This window comes from Gossypium raimondii, chromosome 1 (assembly GCF_025698545.1).
Source record: "Gossypium raimondii isolate GPD5lz chromosome 1, ASM2569854v1, whole genome shotgun sequence".
In the NCBI taxonomy this organism is placed as follows: Eukaryota; Viridiplantae; Streptophyta; class Magnoliopsida; order Malvales; family Malvaceae; genus Gossypium; species Gossypium raimondii.
In genome coordinates, this window is record NC_068565.1 from 3,196,874 (window position 1) to 3,212,375 (window position 15,502).

The 15,502-nt window shown below is 32.6% G+C and overlaps 2 protein-coding genes across 3 annotated transcripts; one reads left to right on the forward strand and one right to left on the reverse strand.

The window, feature by feature from the left end:
* Positions 1 to 5,950: 5,950 nt before the first annotated feature.
* LOC105776072 (ubiquitin carboxyl-terminal hydrolase 15) lies at positions 5,951 to 12,829 on the forward strand. 2 transcript variants are annotated; one of them, XM_012598562.2, is made up of 14 exons: positions 5,951 to 6,116; positions 7,773 to 8,204; positions 8,304 to 8,724; positions 8,815 to 9,271; positions 9,364 to 9,497; positions 9,602 to 9,690; positions 9,772 to 9,857; positions 9,956 to 10,118; positions 10,282 to 10,405; positions 10,554 to 10,711; positions 10,815 to 10,899; positions 11,279 to 11,491; positions 11,665 to 11,726; positions 11,812 to 12,829. In XM_012598562.2, the coding sequence occupies exons 2-14, from the start codon at positions 7,918 to 7,920 to the stop codon at positions 12,497 to 12,499; spliced, it is 2,967 nt and encodes a 988-aa protein (XP_012454016.1). In that variant the 5' UTR covers positions 5,951 to 6,116; positions 7,773 to 7,917; the 3' UTR covers positions 12,500 to 12,829. The 2 variants fall into 2 exon arrangements, with proteins under 2 accessions (XP_012454016.1, XP_012453994.1); XM_012598540.2 differs by having other exon boundaries at positions 5,952 to 6,116; positions 9,346 to 9,497.
* A 523-nt stretch (positions 12,830 to 13,352) lies between these two features.
* Positions 13,353 to 15,255, reverse strand: LOC105776107 (uncharacterized). Its single transcript, XM_012598592.2, has 2 exons — positions 14,946 to 15,255; positions 13,353 to 13,958 (listed from the first exon to the last, which is right to left on the reverse strand). Exons 1-2 carry the CDS (start codon positions 15,197 to 15,199, stop codon positions 13,523 to 13,525), a joined length of 690 nt encoding a protein of 229 aa, XP_012454046.1. The 5' UTR covers positions 15,200 to 15,255; the 3' UTR covers positions 13,353 to 13,522.
* Positions 15,256 to 15,502: the final 247 nt, after the last annotated feature.

Sequence of the window (15,502 nt, forward strand, 5' to 3'; positions counted from 1 at the left end):
GTCTTGAGTGAACATGTGGCGAATCGAGAATGGGTTTGGCCCTAGTGAAGGAGGGTAGGAGAGGGAATTGGCTTTGGGAAATTGTCGCGGTCTCTCTATCTAGTTTATATATTGACATTGTCTTGATTTTAGGCACAATGAAGGCCCCATTGACATTTATTTTGTACCTTTGACATGCCAACCTTTTTTTTTTTTGAATCCTTGGCTGTTTATTCACAGTTTAGATCAAGGCAAAGAGGCTTACCTTTTCACCAGGGTAGGGGCTAAAGATGAATCATAAATTATTGGGGGAAAAAAATACAAATTTACTATTATATTGACGTATAACTTTATAAAAATTTGAAGGGTTAAATGGCAAATTTACCATTTTTAGAAGTGCCAAAAAAACCCCTTTGCCTTTGTCCCTACTTCTCACTATGCTGAGTTACAATTACAATGGAATTGTATCTTCATACTCAACTTTATTGAATATATATTGAATATTGATAAATCGTAAAAGAAAAGAATCGGATCAACATAAATCATAACATTATTTCTTTTCTTTCTATAGAAATCAAGAATCTTCCCTATGAAAAATAGGAATGATAGGTCTTATCCTGTTGGTTGGTTTTAAAATTGAAACTTATATATGTGTCATCCAACATTAAATGTGCCCTAAAGTTTAAAGTAAATTAAGATCTTGGTGTTCATGATTACACCATCGAAAATTTCATTACAATTTACTATCATAACAATTGTTGCTTCTGTAATGGTAATAAACATAATATGAGAAAATATATACTTGTAATAGTTTGAAAATTATTTTGGGTTTCAATTGTAAAAGGATAAAGTAGCTTTCATTTGTGAGTCATACATTTTTTGTCTTAAAGCCTTAATTAGGAGTATAAATCATGTTTAGTGTAGGTTGATTATGTAGACAAAGGAGGACCCATTATATAGAAAAAATTGAGAGGCATTCACGTGAATTTTCGTGCATAAAATTGTCGATCACCTTATCTGAAAATGATTGTTGCCCTACCATTGTCGAATTTTCTCCCTTCACAGAATTAATGTAAGGTTGCTTATATTAGGCATGATTAAATTAATTAGAGAAAACCACAGTCTAATCAACTCAATAATACAAAAACATTGAGAAGAAAGGCACATGTATTTATTTTCTCCAGAGATCTTCGTATCACTTTATGCATGAAATATATGTAATTTGCTAATTATGGATAGAGTTTGAGAAGAATATTGCCTTGTTTAGTTTACTGCTGCTTTGTTAAAACTATGAAGTTGGTGATAGATACCTGTATATATTTGATTATTAACTTTTAAAATGACTCAAATTTAATTATCAACATTTTAAAAGAATTGAATTGTTAGCTTTTAATGAAGATACTGGTTTAAATTTTTAAACATAATTTTTATAGATTGTTTTGAAATTTTTATTTTTATTTTTTTGAATATTTTATAAAATTTAAATTATTTGTTGACGTGATATATAAAATAAATAGTGCCACGCCGAATAAAGTACATATGAATCTGTCATCTTGGTTACCACATCGCTAACATCATCAAATAATTAATGTTTTAATCAACATTTCCATTAAAAAGATGATCGACTCTTTTGAAAAATTAATGCTTAAATTTAACTCAACCAAAGAATAAAGACCAAATCAATAAAAAGAAATATAAATATTGAAGGCTAAATTTAATATTATTTCTATTAAATATAAATGCTTAACAAAAAAAATCAAGAAAACCATAAATAATTTTTCTAGGCATGCTACAAAAATTAGGTACATAAATGTATGGCATGCTAGAAGCTGTCCCTGTTGCTTGGTCTCTGTTTCTTGATACAACTTGAGTTCCCAAGAAAATGAAAATGAAAGTAAAAGCTATATTAATAGATTGAAAAATTTTAAATGGTGACTAATATACCATACAATAAATCAAAAGTTGTTGAATGAGGAAATTCAAAATTTTTAACAAAAATATTATGTGAAGTAATATGTTATTGTTTAGTGAAATATTTGTTGCTAAAATAATTTTGCTTAAGTGATGCTCTTGGTGTAAATAGTTTTAGCTTATGAAGTTTAGTTCCTTGGTTATTCAACTGAGAAGTTCATTTATCTTTCCTACAACATATTAACAAAATTAAGAAAGATTTAATTATGATTTGATCTTCCTATTTTTATATAATTATAGTAACAATTAACATTTGATATATTGACATGTGTAAATTTATATACTATCGTTAATCAAATGATAACATATTATCATAAAAATTTAAAACTAAATTCGCTTGATTTCATTTTTAATGATGTCGCCTCTAAGGCTTAAGTCGTAATTGATCATTGAAATTTTCAATTTGATACTTAATTTTTGTCCCACTTTAGTATTAAAACTATTATTTTTATTGCATTTTACCCCCAAAATTATAGCTTAGGTACTAAAGTAGGATAAAAAAGTTTAGATATCAAAGTGAGAAAACTGGTATAGTTTATGGGCAAAATTGTGGTTTAAATCTAAATACTCTAGACCATTAAATGTGTTAAAATTTTAAATTTGAATATAATATATGTATTAAAAATATAATGTTACCAATAAGTATCGGGTGTAGTGATAAGTCACATTATATTCCAAACGAAAGAACACAAGTTCAAACATTAGAGATGACGTTATTAGAAGGGACAGTCATGAACTCTAAATATAGATTGTAAAACGGACATGTAAGAAACAAAAAAAAATTATAATATTAATCATGTTTAAATATGTCATAATGTATTAATTGGAGAATATTTGACGACTATTGGTATAAAAGTCCCATGTATCATTGATGAATAATAGCATGACACTTCATCATTAAATAAAACAAAAAAGTAATGGAAGACTTATAAATAAATACTAAACCCTAAACTCAAACATTAAATCCAAGAATTATTAATATTATTTATAATAGCTATGATTAATGTTTAATTACGTGCCATGTTATTAATCACTCGAAATACTTACATGTTATTCTTAATTATATTGTTTTCATTTTTATTAATGAACCCTTTAATCCCAATTCCATACATAAAATGGGTTAAATAAATCTCCTTCGGGCTTTGGACCATGAGAGCACCAACAATCACTAGGAGATAGCAATTAAATGGTTTGTTGGAGAGGTTGTATATTGAGCCCTTATGCTGGCATTATCATGCGAAGACAGTAGGAGACATTGATGTTGACTCTATTAAGACAACATTACTCACGTCGAATTTACCACAAAAACTTGGTGTCCTTGTCTATTGCACCACCTGTCTACGTATATAGATAGCAACCACTGCTAGCTTTGCTTTTATATAAGAAAAACAAAAAGAGATTTGCAAAAACATTGTAAAGAGTTTTAATTTTAAGACAATGGCTAGGGTTCCTTGCAAGCATGTTCTTCTTATTGTTTTCATCTTTCTTTGCTTCATCTCTACAACTCCAATAGGTAAAATTATGACTTCAAACCCTTTAGAATATATGGAGGATTAATTTTGTCCTTAAGTTATGTTTTCATGTTTGCAGCTCGGAGTTTGCCGAGCGAAATGAAGAAGGGTCTCGACGACCGGGTGGTTACGACGGAAAACGAAGGTGGGGCACCGCCTGATGTTGATGAGTTAGAAGCTATGGACTATACCCCAGCAAGAAGGAAGCCTCCTATCCATAACTAAGAAATATTTTTGCAAAATAAGTATATATTCTACCTGTTTAGGACATTTAATTTCTTCATAATCATGTTTCTATATATGTTGGGTGTAAGTAATTAATATTAGTATATAGTTTGAGAAATAAAGCTATAATGAAATCAAGGTCATAGAAAGTGTATATACAAGCATTACCATATATAATATTGCCCTAGCTAGGGTTTATGCATTACCATAAGTTTGCTAGAGTTTACACAAAATGGATCATTTGAATAAAATATTTTACTACATTTATGGATTTTTATGCATAAATTTGTTTTCAACACCAAAGAATTATGTTGTTTGAGATAAGACAGTAATACTAACTGTTTAAATGGATTTTTTAAAAATTACAAGACAGGGTTCTTTGAATTCTAGCCACAAGAAAAAGGGTTCATATTATTTATAATAGTTTTAGATACTGTTTAATCATAGAATAAGTTTTAAAATTCTGTGTAGACAGTGAAATATAGCATTATTTGATTGATGTGATATGGAGTATGTAGTGTGAGCCCTTCTTCTTAAATTATGAAAACTTCTTCTTAAATTATAGGGTATATTTAGTTTTTTTTGTTTTACGTTACAATATTTAATTTTATCGTTATTATTATTTTTACATCGATAACAAATAAATGTATCATTTATCTAAATTCACTTTTATTTTTTATTTGTATAATTCATGAAATTGATACAAATTGATAATTATGATGTAATACAAAAGAAAGGATGGCAGTAGACTTTAAGCTTTAAAGAGGGGACTGAGCATTGGCATAATTACAAAGCATACATTGAATGTGCACTTCAAGATCTTCATTATTCTCATTCTCATTCTCATTCTCATGTACCGTACTGGCTGCCCTTTATCTATTATTTAATTAATATAATTATTTTTCTTTTAGGCATGAAAATTATATTTATTTTTTTGTAAAAAATATTGTTGTAAGGAAAAAAAAAGGGGTCATCTCAGCTATCTCTAGTTTTTAAAAGAAGAAAATAGAAAAAGAAGAAGAGGAGTGATTGAGTGGCAAATCATAAAATCTACTTATTACTCACAAATTCCCTACATGGAATTGTAGGATGCCTATGCTCTATGCCTATGATTTATTCAATTATTATATTATTTATTATTAGATAAAAAAAAAGAAAACCCATTTAAATAAAATCATGTGATGTTGTGCTCTTCCCAACAATTATCCTCCACAATTGATCCCATTCCTACACGTGTCCTATAGCAAGATCATTGGGAATCACATCTTACATTTTTTGGAATTTGGTCCACTTCCAAGGTAAAACAAATACAGTTTCTTTTATATATTTGATAATAGTGTTTGTTAATTTATTAAGTAAAATTAAAAGACTAATTCCTTAGTCAATTAAATTTTAATTTGATTGATATAAATATTGTTATCGTGTAAGAAGATGTAAGTTTAAATACGTTGAAATATACTATTCTTTTATTTATGGATTGTTTTGAGTATTAAATTTAAGTTTTTCATATTAATTTCTTTTCAGTGATTTTAATGAAAAATAAATAATGAGTTATCTCAAGTTATTATATCTACATATTTTTATTCAAATATTATTATAAATTAAAATTTTATTTATTTTTCAATAAAATAAATAGTGAAGGGCAAATAATTTTGTTTTAAAGAAAATACATAACATGGTTTAAATGAAAAAAATATTTAGTACAATCTTATTTGTTCCTACATCAACATTTTCCTATTAAAATTAGTATTAACAAGAAAAATAGTGATAACATAAATATAAATGATTTTCCTTAATTTAATTGTTAATTATAAAATATAAGCAAAAATATAAACTTTTAGTAAAAATAATAAACTAACAAGTGCCATGAGAATAAACTATGGTATTAAATTACATGGTAATAAAAAAATATTATTTAGATTTGAATTTAAAAAGACTTAAGTTGAATAATAATAGTAATAAAAAAATAAAAAAGGCATAGCAAGTACAGTCTAAAACATCCAATTCAACAAATCCAACGGTTGATAACAAAATCACAGTAATAGCGCACCACTCCCTATAAACTGTACAAGGTGTGGACCCCACCTCGTGTCCAGTTGATAGCAAATTGCCATGTGCCACGTGTATAAAGTGATTAAAAGTACATTGCTTTGGGTCTGAATAGAGAGCAGACAAAATAAAATTTTTATTATTTGCCAAAAAAAAAAAATCTTAAAAACTGGAAAACGAAATAATAATGTGAATGCAAAAGAAAGTAACAGAGAGAGAAACTGTTGTCTTTAGACTTACCATCTGAGGAATCAAAGAATCTTTTTCAAGGAAAGGAAAACAAAAAACACAAGTTTTCAAGACCAAAAAAAAAAAAAACTCTTTGTTGGGTGTTTTTTTTCTTTGGGTTTAGATTTGTTCTTCTACTTGCATGAAAGAGAGGTAAGAAAGATTCAAGCTTTACTCAAACTTTGCTATGATTTCATTAACTTGTACCTTTTTCTTTAGTGCTTATTTTAGCTTTTTGGGTTTTTGAATCTGAGATTGCAGAAATGATGGCTTTCAATGAATTTGCTGTTTTGAGGAAAAATGTTGGGTTTTTTATTTTATTTTTTGGGCAGAAGAATTATTTGTAGTGCTGTACTTATTCTACTAGCTTTGTCCCTAGAAAATGCTGGATTTGCTTTGTGTTATTTTTGCCATTTTGGGTATAAGTGTAGATAAGGACCTGAAAATAGAACTAGTTGCTTGGAAATTGGTTAATTTTGTTTATACTAATTGGTCTTTTTTTTTTCCTTTCAAATGGGAAACATTTGAGTTGATATTCTCTTGGTTTTGTTATTTTAAATAATGTTTAATCTTGTGTGCTTGATTCAAGTAACTCTAGCTAAAATGCTGGTACTTTGGGGGTGTATAAGTTGTTTTTTGTTTTTCAATGAGTTAGCTTGTTGTGTCTGAAACTATTGCTGAAATGTATGGTGCATTGCAGAAGTGAGATCCTTTAAGTAGTTCATTTTGTGAGGGGAATGATCGAATAATGATTGCAAACTAATTAATTGGTCCTTTAGGAAACTCTCTATTAAAAAGATGGTTTCGGCTCCTCCATGTTGCTCATTTGGGAAGCAAAGTACGGAAAGTTTATCAGTTTATGTTATTTGTCTAGCAGAACTGCTAATGTCGCAATGAATCCTCTGTAAGAGAAACCATATGGTCATAGACTCGTAATCAGCGCACTAAAGCTGGCTGAAGCATGCCTTAGTTGCTACATTAAGTACCTGGTAGTGGTGGAGCAACTTTTGTAAACCTGTTAAAGAGAAACCCTTAAAGCATTGTCAAGTTAGAGTAAAGTTCCTCTATGGTATCTGAAGAGAAATCTGATTGTAAAGGTCATGCATTTTCATGTTTGTTCATAGCCAAAGCTAGCATCTTGACACTTTTCCTGACACTTTTTTGCGTCTGATATTGATATATATTATATATATATTTGTTCACTTTAAGTTTTCTTGTTTTTGGTTTGGTAGGCAGAAGAATAAACTAAGCAAAGTTTTTCCTCAACTTGAGTTGTCCTCTGAGGACCAGACCTCTCCCCCTAATCCCCCCTTTCCTTGTACTATAGCTGGGTTTCATTGTATTGTCAACAGGAGGATTTCAATGCCGACTGGAAATCACATGCTGTGTTTTCCATCTTGAGAAATTGTTATTGTAGGATGGGTGCTTAGAGCTGAAATTGCTTTGCTTATATCCAAGCTCAGGGAATTTCTGTCTGTGATTTTTTTTGTAGAAAGTTCTTTGCTCAAGTTTATCCAAGGACTTGAGTTAATATTTTCATTGCTACACATATGAACGGTAGCATCTCCTTTATACTTATGTGCACGTTTATAGTGCAATTCACTTTTTCTTGTGAATGTTTGGTTGAACTTTTTATTTTATTGTGCTTAAAGTCTGGAATCTACTTTTGTGCTTCGATGCAACTTGTTGATGCTAATATACAAAGTAGAATGCCAAGCAACTCTCTTTATACTTATGTGCACGTTTGTAGTGCAATTCTTTCTTTAGCAGCCCTATGCGTGACTTAACGAGTCAAAGAAATATTTACAGGGTTTAAGTGGCAGTATATGGTTTTCGTGTTGTCATTTTGCTACTGGTGTGGAAGTTGATTTCAATGGACTTATATAGTTTTTGAAGAATGTCTTCTGGATGGTAAATTCGGGCCCAAATTGGACATGAGAATGCTTGTGGGAACATGCTTGAGCCAAGAGAAGCTAATATACCTGCATTGTTTCTAGTCTTGGTGGTGCTTCCTCTGGTTACATATTTCTTGCTTGGGAAATGGAGTGAGGTTTCAAAGAAACGAGAGAAGGTAAGTTTACTTGCTCATCTTGTCGCTGAAGAAGCTCTTAGAGCAGAAACAATGGCTGCTGCCAGTGTTATTCCAGTTGTTTCTGTTCCGAAGAAGGGATTGCATGTGTGCGCTAGGTGCTTTGGTCCATCTACAACTCGCTGCTCGAGATGCAAGTCTGTTAGATATTGGTATAATATATCCCTTAGCAGCTGTAATGCATCGTTTTTCCCATATATTTCACCTTTCCGCATGATGTTTCTTACACTAAAACCGTTGAATTTATGCAGTTCTGGGAGGTGCCAGATTATTCATTGGAGGCAAGTTCATAAGGAAGAATGCCTGCAGTTGGAGAGTGGAAGTGTTGCCTCATTTGAAGAATCTGTGCTACACAGTGACAACATGAATTCACAGTTCTTAGAGTACATTAATAAGCAGGCTGCCAAGGAAAAGGCATCTTCAGATAATATAAATCATTGTCCCACAACCACCGGTTTATTTGCTAACGGGGATTGTTCTACTATTGATACCTCTCAAGGCTGTGCACCAGAGAGAAGTGCTGAGAAAAGAGTTTCTCGTAAATCCAACGGAGAAGTGCTAAGAAGAGAGGATGTAGCTATAGTTGATTCTTGTGAGGAGACCTTGAGAACTAGAGCAACTAGTTTGCCAATTAATAGTATTTCTTCTAAAGAAGCTTTAAGAAGGCATAAGGTTCTTATCTTAAGTTTTATTTATATAGAATGTCTTTAACTTTTATTTAATCACATAGTTTCTGATAATTGCATCAAACTATTGCTGCAGTCAAGAACTAATGGCTTTGTTGTATCCGAAGATGGAATGTTAAAACAGCAGAATGCCAATGGCTCTAACATGCTTATTCATGGACAAAATGTAAGTACCGCCATGCATGACGGTCATAAACATCAAAGCCAACGTGGCAACATGTCTGAACCAAAAAGCAACTGTGAATTTGCTGGCCCACCGTATTCTGCAAAAGGTGGGACAAGTGCACACAAAGCTGAAAATGCCTTTGTCTGGAGCTCTGAGAATATAGTCAATGGGGAAAATGCTTACAGTGGTAAATCAGTAGAATTAGAATGTTCTGAGATGGCAACAGCAAAAGAATGCACGAAAAGTAGAAGTTCATTGCAATCTCTAGGGCCCAAAATCTCTAAATCACCTAAATCAACAGTGAAAGTGTCTGGGGAACGATTGCATCCTGAAATGGAGAGAAAAGGACAAATTCCTGATGAATTAAGTAAGTTCTCAATTTCTTTCTTGATATTTTAGCCATGGTTTTTGTAGTTAATATATTCTACAATTTTCATGCAGAAATTTCTGGAATGACAGATGACATACCAGCACCAGGAATCAATGGAGCTGGTAACACTGGCTCTATGGAGATGATGGGTTTGAGGAAGTCATCAAAGCTTGCTAGGCAGGATTTTCCTGCACTCTATGGCAATAGACATAAGAAGATAAAGGTGAGTCCCATTGCACCCCGTCTGTTTTGAGTTAAATTATTTCATAGGGCTCTTGAATTGTGAATGAAAGAGTCTGACTATGATCTATTATCCTATTGTCTCAGATGCTGTTTCCTTATGAAGAATTTGTAACTTTCTTCCGGTGTGAAGTCTTTGACTTATCACCAAGGGGCCTTCTAAATTGTGGGAACAGGTGTCGCTATTGTTACTCTTATTGTAAAGAAAGTAGTAGGAGCTTATGTTTTATGCACTGATTATAATTCTCATTTTGCAGTTGCTATGCAAATGCTGTTCTGCAATGTTTAACCTGCACAAAGCCTCTCAGCATCTATTTCCTACATGGATCCCATTCAAGAACCTGTACTTGCTTTTATGTGGTTCACTTGTTTGTTTCTTGTATATAATAATAATATCACTGTTCAATCACATACATAGCTTACTTTTGTATTTCATTATAGGTTACAGGAAAGATCGCTGTCTTATGTGTGAGCTTGAACAACATGTTATGTTGTTAAGAGAGTGTGGTGGCCCCTTGTCACCAAGTAGGATCCTTTCACACATTCGAACTATTAATTGCCAAATGGGCGATGGAAGTCAGGAAGATGCACATGAGTTCTTGAGGTCTATAGAATTTACTAGCCAATATCCCCCAGCACCCTTCATTTTCCCTCATTTATGTGTCTAGATTTGTTAGTTTCAGTTTAAATTTTGACGCTTTTACTTACTGCAAGAATGGAAATTTCATCACCTTGCCTCTTTGAGAGTTCAATTTTGTCTTTTTCAGACTCTTGGTTGCTTCTATGCAATCTATATGCTTGGAGAGATTAGGTGGGGAACAAAAGGTTGACCCCAGGTTGCAAGAGACAACATTTATTCAACATACTTTTGGAGGGCGCCTTTGGTCAAAGGTGTTTATCACTATTTTACATTGTTTTACTTTTAAGTCATCTCACAAAATATTTTTACGGTGCTCCATTTTACCTTTCCTGGATTCATATATATATATATATATATGTTTACTTTTTTGTTGCCTATATTGAACATCCATGTAACCAGGTAAAGTGTTTACGATGTTCTCACGAGTCAGAAAGATATGAAAATATTATGGATCTTACTTTGGAGATATATGGTTGGGTTGAGTCACTGGAAGATGCATTGACTCAGTTTACAACACCCGAAGATTTAGATGGAGAAAACATGTACAGATGTGGAAGGTGTGAAACCTTGTTTCAGTGTGTTATCATATTATTATTTTATTAGAATTATTAACTAACTTGATTAAACTTGTTTACTGACTGCAAATATTTTTGTTGAAAGGTGTGCTGGTTATGCACGGGCTAGGAAGCAGTTGCGCATACACGAGGCTCCTAATATCCTGACAATTGTCTTAAAGAGGTTTCAGGTATCACGCTGCTCTACATTGTACCGTCTTCTGCTAGTGTCATGTCATAAATGGAACAGCATATCTCAGGACTTGCTGTTTTGGTCTTTAGACAATTAGGTTCGAGCAACTTATATATACACTCCATTAAACAGAAGTCAAATTGGGCTCAACTTTGATGATCGGCATCATATTTATGTCCTTTTGTAAACATATCAAAATCTAAATTTGGTTAGTCTAATGAGGTGCTTTATTCATGAAACAATTTAGCCATAATAGGTTTCTGCATCAAGCTGTTCATCTTGCATTCCTTTCTGCGCATCTATTTTGAAGTATTTTGATTTTTGGTTTATTAACTATTTTATGTGACCATTTCTTGACGTGGCTGTAACTTAATCAGGAGGGAAAATATGGGAAAATAAACAAGTGTATCACTTTTCCTGACATGTTGGATATGGTTCCTTTTATGACTGGAACGGGTGACATTCCTCCGCTTTACATGCTTTATGCTGTTGTGGTGCATTTGGATACACTGAATGCATCTTTTTCAGGACACTACGTGTCATATGTAAAAGATTTGCGAGGTAACTGGTTCAGGATAGATGATACTGAGGTAAAGTCAGCTTCTTCCCAAAAAAAAAAAAAAGAATTCTTTGCTTCAGTGAAAGGTTATCGATCGTTTTACTAATTTGAAAATTCGGTCATTGAAAATATTTAATGACTGTTTTTTCTTTAGATTTTATCTTTTCAATGGGAATGAAACAAGGTTTTGGTTCCCTCTTTCAGGTACATCCAGTCTCAATGAGCCAAGTGATGTCCGAGGATGCATACATCTTATTTTACATGAGGTAGATACCTATTATTTCTATTGTACCTGCGAAATACTGTATTCCTTTCCTGTTTCTAGCTCTGAAAGTGTGTGATTCATTCAAGGTCATACCCTCGTCCTCAAAGAGCAGTATCTGAAAAGATCAAGCAAGTTCCTGCTAGGCACCTCACATCGAAAATGGAGAAGCCTACACGACCAGCACAAAGCAAATCCGGCAGCCATTCTGTTGGCCCCAAGCTTTACCCAGATTCCAGGTCCGGAATTGCTGCAGGCTATATCAACCGTGACTCTAATGGCATTCTTAGGCAGAGTGCAAATAGTAACATTCACCGAGTGGTAGAGATGTATGCTGAGCCATCCAACATGGAGTTCTCTGATGCTACGTCAAGTGATTGGTCCCTTTTTACAAGCTCAGATGAAGCTTCTTTTACAACAGAGAGTACTCGAGACTCTTTCAGTACTGTTGATTATACTGATACAAGCAATGGTGGAGATCCTTTCTCAATCTTCAATAACTTGTATACCCCAGAATCATCCTCTTGCAACACAGTTTCGTGCAGTATGTTTTCAACTAGTAGACCCCATACGAGGTACGTCTTAGAGGAGAAGGGTTATGTTCTGGATTCCTACTCTTCGGCACAACTTGTGAACCAAGACCAAGTAAACTTCAACCAGGTCTGTGATTCTTTGACCGATTTTTCTTTAGATACCGAACAAGGCATGTTTGTAAAATATGGGAGTAACCTGAAAAATGCTTTCAATAGAACTTCTTCAGCTCATTGTGAATGGTAGTTCATGGAATATCCAACTGATTGAATAGTGACTTAGCCAAGTCTTGCCTCAATTTTTGGTTTTTCAATGGCTTTGTTGATTGAGGCATGTGGATCATATAAAGAACCCCAAATGAAAAGGATTATTTCATATTTTCTGAAAAAAGGTTTTTTTTGAAAGATTGTATAGTGTAAGCATTTCTCTTGATTAGCTAATGGCACAAGCAAAAAGATTATGGACCTGGTACATTGTTTGCCAGCAATATCATATTTACTGTTCTTTTGGCATAATTTACCTTAATTGTAAATCAAGCAACTTTTTTAATTATTAATTTTTTTTACCCTTGTATCATATGTACTTACTTTCTATACATTTTACATTTCGTCCATTAAATTTGGATTTTGCCTGTTTCAAGAATGCTGTCAAATGGTTCCCGTTGTTGGAAATTTATTTTTCTGGATTTCTGCAACTGACAGGTGAAAGTTTGGTCAAATTCTGCTATTAGATGTGTGTAAGTCTATTAATTGCTTTTTTGTAACATGTGAAAATAACAAACTGATATAGCATTACATATGTGATCATATATTTGTCACATTAATTTTTGAAAATAGAAAAATTTAATGGAACTAAAATTTTAAAAGCATATGGACTGAAATGACCAAATTAAAGAAGTACTAAATCCACAACTCATTTACAGTACAAGTAGTAATAGCATAAATTAACCTTAAAGTTTTCTCAAGATTTTGCAGATGCAGTAACCCTGCAATTTTCATTTACTTGCTCCATTGTTGTTATACTTGACTACATTAGACACCACAAAAATGTAAAAAAAAAAAAACACGATATTAAAAAAAACGTAAATACAACTCGAATATACGAGATTTAAATCCAAAACCATTTATTTTTTCCATGGTACATGTTTGGTATGGAATTCTTCGCCCTCATTTTCTCATCTTAGACAAAGTTCAGAGATCCAAAACATACATTGTAATTTTCAGTACACTGTAACTTGTAGTTCAAGGAAGCTAGCTGAGTTATTTCACCTTAAACTGGCAATAACTCATCTTCCAAATCAGCCAACATCCAAATCTCATTAACCCTACCACTAAATTCAAATGGAGAGTTATACTGAGCAACCAGATAAACCGAAGTGGTTTCATCTTTCTGAGACTTCTTGATTGCAGGAGACCAAACAGTGTCCGCAAGACTGGCTTCCAAAGCAGCAGCTTCCACTCCGACGTTATAGTCTGTGACAAATCCACTGAATTGCCTTACTGCTAAATATGTTGATTTCCATTTTTGGATATGGAGGCCTTCAGCTGGTGGCGGATTTGCCTGGTTCACCTTTGGAAGGTAAAAGCTAATCCTAAATGATGACTCGCAGAAGGGTCCATCGCTTGGTAAAACTTCAGTGATGACTGGAGCTGTCATCTCTATTTGTTGCTTGTATTTGTTCTTCCCTTGAATGTAGTCAAATAGCCTATGACCACAGTAGGAACCATGAACTTTCAGTGATTTTTAGTATAGCTGGCTTTTGAGAAATATTGGATGTGTTGGAACTTTGAAGCAAGAAAAACAAATTTAACAACAGATGATTATAAAAATATGCTATACTTAACCACCAATACACATCAAATCTAAGTTTTCTTTGAAATTTTCATATGAATTTATCATTTATAACTAACAACTTGTGAACTCAACTACTTTGATCAAATTAAGGAAGGGTTCATCCAATTGAGGAACTATCTTTATTTCTTAAATGCTTTATCATGCGGATCATCACCAAATCACATCAGAATCTACTTACAGGCTCTTCCTGTCACATCCTAGTACATACGCTAAAATTCTCAATATTCTATCACTAACTCTCCATGATATCATCAAGTCGTGTCCTATCAAATCCTAATAAAACATTACATGACCTTTGACCAATCCTATACAGTAAGACATCTGTTCAAGAGCACTCACATCAAACTCTTCATTTATATAGGCTCTCTCCATCACTCGAAAGATTCCAAAACTCTTAGGTACCAATGCTTTGTAAAAGTACACTCAACCTTCCATTTTCTCCAAAATCACCTCTAGTGGTTCTATGTGTTCAGCGCCTCTAAGCCACTCCTTGTATCAACAATTTCAAAAATGGTTCATGGTTTTATTTTAGTCAAATTTTGTAATTAATCAAAGTAAACTGTATATTTTTTGAATTGGCCAACTTTAGTCCTTATATTTTTAAATTTAAGACCAAATTAACATACAATAACTAAATCCACAGTTTACTCGTAGTATAGGCATTTTCCATCTATTTTTTTACCCTTATCTCAACTTACTGGTCTCATCCTCCTATTCACGAAATCCAAATATGGCATGTATGATTATACTATACACTAAATAAGTGTAAGAACAGTAAAAATAATCTTAAATTACGAATAAAAAAGTTAATTAACTGAGAGACGATGCTAAAACTTACTGAAGAAAACCAGTCCGGGTGGCCTCAACAAGAGAAATATCCTGAATAGGTGAAGTAGTCACCCAGATGGTGGAATTGTATCTACGAATCTCATAGCCATTGCCGACTTCAATCAAATCGAAACTTGGGCATTCAATCCGATTACATGTAGGTGGAAATATCCCAACATCGTTCTTGCTGGTTTCCGGCAAGAAACCAATGTTTGAGAGCAGACTCAAAAGAAGTGATAGCTTGAATGGGATAAAAGCAGCCATTAATGGAGTTTGTTATAAAGTGAACTTGAGCTTAAAAGAAGTGATTTTTAAAGGGAAAATGGGTTCCTTTATTGACCACACATTTACAAGGTTGTAAATTTGGTGATAAAGTGGAAGATTTGAGAAGTTCAGCTACCATCCACATATGAAAATTTAAAACTACACGTAGATAATTTATAATTAGGTTAATTTTTCTTTAAGTCTCTATATTTTTATATATTTAAAATTTAGTTCTTTTATCTTTTATTTTCAAAGGGTTTAAGCGGTTTGATTTCTAAAATTATTTTTACTTTTGAAAATTGA

What these genes read in the sequence shown, in the direction of transcription:
- LOC105776072 (XM_012598540.2), top strand. Translation starts at nt 7,918, where the DNA reads ATGCTTGAGCCAAGAGAAGCTAATATACCTGCATTGTTTCTAGTCTTG. An exon ending in TGCAAGTCTGTTAGATATTG is followed by an intron (nt 8,205 to 8,303) that starts GTATAATATATC and finishes GAATTTATGCAG; the next exon opens with TTCTGGGAGGTGCCAGATTA. An exon ending in AAGCTTTAAGAAGGCATAAG is followed by an intron (nt 8,725 to 8,814) that starts GTTCTTATCTTA and finishes CTATTGCTGCAG; the next exon opens with TCAAGAACTAATGGCTTTGT.
- LOC105776107 (XM_012598592.2), bottom strand. Translation starts at nt 15,199, where the DNA reads ATGGCTGCTTTTATCCCATTCAAGCTATCACTTCTTTTGAGTCTGCTC. An exon ending in ACCCGGACTGGTTTTCTTCA is followed by an intron (nt 13,959 to 14,945) that starts GTAAGTTTTAGC and finishes CTGTGGTCATAG; the next exon opens with GCTATTTGACTACATTCAAG.